At 40.6% G+C, this 5,185-nt stretch overlaps 1 protein-coding gene across 1 annotated transcript in view; it reads right to left on the reverse strand.

The window, feature by feature from the left end:
- LOC138006829 (synaptic vesicular amine transporter-like) overlaps positions 1–5,185 on the reverse strand; it is a 28,194-nt gene continuing 23,009 nt past the window's right edge. Inside the window, exons 18-19 of the mRNA XM_068853418.1 lie at positions 2,062–2,146; positions 1–1,226 (exon numbers count right to left, since the gene is read on the reverse strand). Of these exons, the coding sequence (XP_068709519.1) occupies positions 2,106–2,146 (41 nt within the window). The 3' untranslated portion in view covers positions 1–1,226; positions 2,062–2,105. The remainder of the gene's footprint in view (positions 1,227–2,061; positions 2,147–5,185) is intronic.

Here is a 5,185-nt window from a genome sequence, read left to right on the forward strand (position 1 = left end):
CGTAACTGAGTATTTGGAATTATTCCACATTAATCACGTTGCACAATAAGGACGAACTCAGCTATCCTAAAACTGGATTGTTAAGAACGGGTTTTATTAAAGTAAAGATGTAAAATGATTAATCCATTGTTGTCGTCAAAACAACAAATGTTTTTTTTTCCTTCGCTGTTGTTTTGCAGAGTAAGGCCAAAAAGCGTGCCGCACGTTCATCACGAGTATTTTTTTCCTCTAGTTTTGTGGCGTTGACGTGCTGTAACAACAGTCCTGCTGCATGTGCGGCATGAATTTAGTGTACATTTCTTAGTCGTGCGGCAAAAATAAAAAACACGGAACAAAAAGAACAAAAACAAAAAACAACATTCAATGACTACAACAGTGAATCTTTCATTCCGTCCCTTTACTTCAGTTCTAAGCCGTCCGCGCCGTAATCGAGCTTTAGCTTAAGCACCCGCGTTTTTGAGACGTGGACGACAACCGGAACAGAACATGTCGCGTGCCAGGACAGTGGAGTCTCCCAGATTTTTATACTAATTATCTCTACTGGACAAAAAAAACTTAGCAATGTAAATGTGGTTGTGCGCAGAGAAGTTAAAAGGGAAAACAACTCCTTTTTTCTTTAGATTTTAAAAGTGAGTTTGTTTAACACATGACTGGCAAAATTTTTAGCTTTGATTTTTATTCAAAGCCTATTTACTTCGACGGTAAGTTTTGGATTTCACAGTCCGCCATTGCTCACGTTCATCAATGACCGATTGGACGTCAGAGGGTTGGATCTAGGGAGAAGTGACGTCATTTACTCACAAGCTTAAAATTATAGCGTGTAAATGCTGCTTATTATATATGTAAAACACGAGTTTAAAAAGTCTGCCAGCCCAAAACTCCCGTGCTGTATATTAATTCAGTTGCGTAAACCGCATTGCATTTGAAACTAGCAAGTCTTTGACGTCATCATCATTTTTCTCCTGTTTTCGTCTTCGTTTCTTAAATTCCCTATTCTTGGATTTCACATGACGTCACGGCCGCCATGTTGGTGTCCCCAAACAATAAAATGGTGGCCATGTTGGTGTCCCGATCCAATCCTCCGGGAATTGAAAGCTATTATTATGCTAACGTCTTCTTTTGTTTTCGTTGAAAAACATGGCTGTTGATCACGTGACTGAAAGCCAAGAATTGTAGGTCAATGGTCCGGAAAATCTGGCGTTTGAGTTGGTTCCATCTCTTCCCACCTAAAAAAAGGAAAATAAAATACAATAACAAAGACCTCTTCTCCAGCAACAGTTACGTTTCACATTGTTTTGTGTTAAAGCCTCTTTCTTGGTGACTTATGGTTAAAAAACATTGTAAACGTTTAAGACTAACGGATTGTTGGAAGTTAACGTTGCGTTAACAGAAAACGACAAGAGTCGGACTAACTCCAGTTAATTCTCTCCTATAAGCCTGCATCGGAGAGAAATACTCTACTCCATTCCTGATTTACCATACAAGTTATTGCTTTACTTAACTGCAAATCATTTATTGCTCCATTGCTGCATCCTTGGGGACAAACGTGTTGCTTTGGCCCCGGGCAAACGGCTTGAACATTCGTTCGATTTCGATGAAATCGTTTGCACCCCCCACCCCCCTCTCCCTCCTTTCAACCATGTTGATTCAAAGTTGAATCGATGTTGAATGAGTTCAAAGGGGTTTAAACTTTTCTTCAACAACCACTCAACATTTCTTTTGTTATTGCGAATGTTGAATGAGTAAGGTGAGGCCGTTTGTTCCTTCTTTTAACATTGTCAGTTGGGTATGCGTTATGCACACTAATCGGTCTTTAAATGACGTATCCATGTCCGTATCCATAGTAACAACCGCGGCTGAAGCCTGGGACTGAATATCGAGCCTCCGGTGAAGCTTTGTTGAATCAAATGTTGATGATGTGTTGAAACAACAGTAAACATCGTTCAACAAAATCGAACGGATGTTGAAACAGATGTTAGAGCCGTTTGCCTTGGCCTTTGACGGTATTTATCTGTCTAATGGCAAGAGCAGGGACGTTAAGCTCTTACCGGTTACACTTACATGCACGAGTCATCTGTCTTCGTCTACTCCGCAAGTTTGCCACTTTACGTTTCTCTGGGCTCCATCGTGTCATCAAGAACTGAAACTGAGAGGCATTACGTTGAAAATATTAGCAAGGTGGTAACTTCAGTCACGAGGCAGGACTTTACAAGAAGCATCGACATCGAAGCGCTGTTCAGCATAGCAATTAAAGGGGAGTAATTGTCGAATATTTAAAGCCATTCCTTTTACTTTGAAAATCAAAGATTATAGTATCTGATAGAAGATCATATTGCCTGAGTCAGAAATCAAATGTTCAGGCACTAATCAGAAACAGGGGCGACGATTTGTTAGAGACAAATCAGAAACAGCTGGGCGACAGACTCGGCCCACAACCTGCTCTACGCAACCTCAGAAAGCAAAAGCATAGTCTCAGTATCAACATTTTCAAACAATCTTCGATCATTTCACAGATAATAATAATAATCAGCGATCCGAATATAATAACCGAGTTTTGTTCCCACACAATTTTATGGTATTTCAAGGTAACGTGGAAAGAACCACGTGGATCAAAAAGATGACGACGAAATGTTGCCTGCTAGTTATTGTTCCTGTTCCTGTTTTACTATAATATTTTCAAAGCATTTTCCATAATTATGTAAACTGCCTTTCAATTGATAGCGCATCAAATAAACGTTGATGGAAATTGAAAATAACTGCTGTTTGTTGAGTTGTTGCCCATCATCGAAAGGGTTTCAACACTTAGAAGACTCTCTGTTTAGATCGAATAACGCTACAACACTGTGTCACGTAACAGCAATGTTATGGTACCTTATGAAACACCGATTATTTCCAAACAAGATGTGATCATTATTGTGATGTAATAAGTTACCTTGGCAACGGGAAAGCCCAGCAAAAACACCCTATATTTTGGATTTAGTTGCTCATATCTCAAAAATGAACTTGGTGACCCCCTTTTTTGTTGCTGAAAAGTGGTTAGAAGGCCACGATAAAACGTTCGGCAAAGTTTAAAAAAATTCTGCCGAGAGGATAAGAGCTACCTTAAAAAAATCACAAAATTAAGGTGGTTCTGAATCCACCATTCAGAATTCTTTAAAACTTTGCAGAAACTTTCATCATGGCCTTCTGATTACTTTTCAGAAATAAAAAATGGGGGTCACCGAGTTCGTTTTCGAGATATAAGCAACTAAAGACAAAATAAAGGGTGCTTTTACAGGGCTTTCCCGTTGCCAAGGTGACATATTACGTCACAATAATGAATGTATCTTGTTCAGCAATAATTCGTGTTTCACTTGGTACCACAATATTGCCAATCCATGATACAAAGTTGTGGTGCCGATCCTTCTAATAAGAGCGTCACTTGGAAGTGTTGAAACAGGTTCGAGCCTCCCTTAACTGCCATCCACATTATTTTGAAAACTATTGCTAGTTAATTTCCGTACCACACAGGAATTCTTTATCATGGCTAGGTCTAGTTAAGTCAGTTTACTTCCAGAGGAGAGCTGAGGACACTGAATGAAAAATCAATTCTCTGCAAGACCGTGAATAAAGAGATTTAGACATCATAGACCGCGTAGCATGATTTTCTTTCGGGACTTTTATTTTGCGGATTGGCGCCGATTTTTAAAGGTTTGCGGGAACAAATTTTTGCAGTTTTCTTTTCAAGCAGTAAGACACCAACAAGGAAGGAAATGTAATATTTTAGGTAAAACAACCCTCGTTACTCTCAGCCATTTCAGTCAACGACAAGCGGGTCTGTACAACAGCAAAAGTAATTCCAGTTGCAACACGCTGTTAAAGGCGATTTTGAATCGGCTGATAAAATGCAAAAATGTCATAAATCTAAACTCAGTCACAATTGTGCAAGCAACCGCAGAAGCGCTTATAGAGCTACCGGTAGAGCGTGGTTGGTTTGTTTCAGGAGTTGACTCTACTCCGATGTACGATATAAAGTAACACAAGTGGATTAAAACCCTTTTTAATTGTATTAACGGGAGAAAATTTTTGCGGTTTTTCATTTTGCTGGTGTTTTTTTTCTTTAAACCCCGCAAAATAAAAGTGCTACACGGTATTCCCTTGACGTTCTCATTCTTGCAAACGTCGTTGTTTGCTTAAGCTAGGAAGACGAAAATTGCTACTGGAACGTGAGCTAAAAATATAACTTCGTGTGTTTCTATTCATTTCGCCATTACGCCAAGTCATTCGGGCTAGACAGTGTTTAGCCCCTTTCCAGGAATAAAATTGGTACGAAGGTTGTAGCAAATTTGGAGAGAATATTAAGATTTTATCCTCGGGTGCTCAAGTCCTGACACAAAAAAGCAAATTTGATAATTTTACGTCGTTACCAGGGCGACAGCGGCAATGACTGCAGAGCCACTTATTTTGTCGTTCTCCTTGTGGTTTATATAGTCTTCACTTCTGGGCTCCTTACAAATTCACGTCATCTTACTGCGTCTGCGAGCCGTGAAAAGCAACCTTAATACCATACCAACCTATAGGTTTTCATACAATTGTCGTCACCAGAGCCTCGGATCCTATTGCTGCGCATGGCCCGAGGCTCTGGGAAAATGTGCAGGAGAAAATGCGCCGTAGGGTTCTCATTGCCAAAATTCATTCACGTCACCAGAGCCTCGAATCTTATGTCTGCGCATGACCCGAGGCTCTTGGAACCCTATGTAGAAGAACATGCGCCGTAGCGTTCTTAGAGCCAAAACTTGGCTATTTGAACCTTACGGTGCCTGCTCACTCCTCGTACTATAACATGAATGCACCAATCAGAGACGCTTTTCATTGTTCTTCACGAAAACCAACCAGAAGACACTTTGTTTCAGGGTTCCCCAGAGCTCTCCTCTCCCTCGGTCATGCGCAAAAGAGAAGAGCTCTGGGGTCGAGACTGGTTTTCATAATCGTTAACCAATGCATGGCGAGCGCAAACAATGCTTGTAGCAACTAGGGCAAGAAAGACTGGGAATGACTGTGAACGAGAGCAATTTCCCTACCGTCCAGGAGCATTCAAGGTCATTTCAAACGAAGAACTATGGGGAAGGACACATCGGAGTCGTATAGAAGAAAGCATCAAGAGAAGAAAGTGTAAATGGATTGGGCATACGCTACGGAAGCCTGA

Source organism: Montipora foliosa, chromosome 6 (genome assembly GCF_036669935.1).
Source record: "Montipora foliosa isolate CH-2021 chromosome 6, ASM3666993v2, whole genome shotgun sequence".
Taxonomy (NCBI): Eukaryota; Metazoa; Cnidaria; class Anthozoa; order Scleractinia; family Acroporidae; genus Montipora; species Montipora foliosa.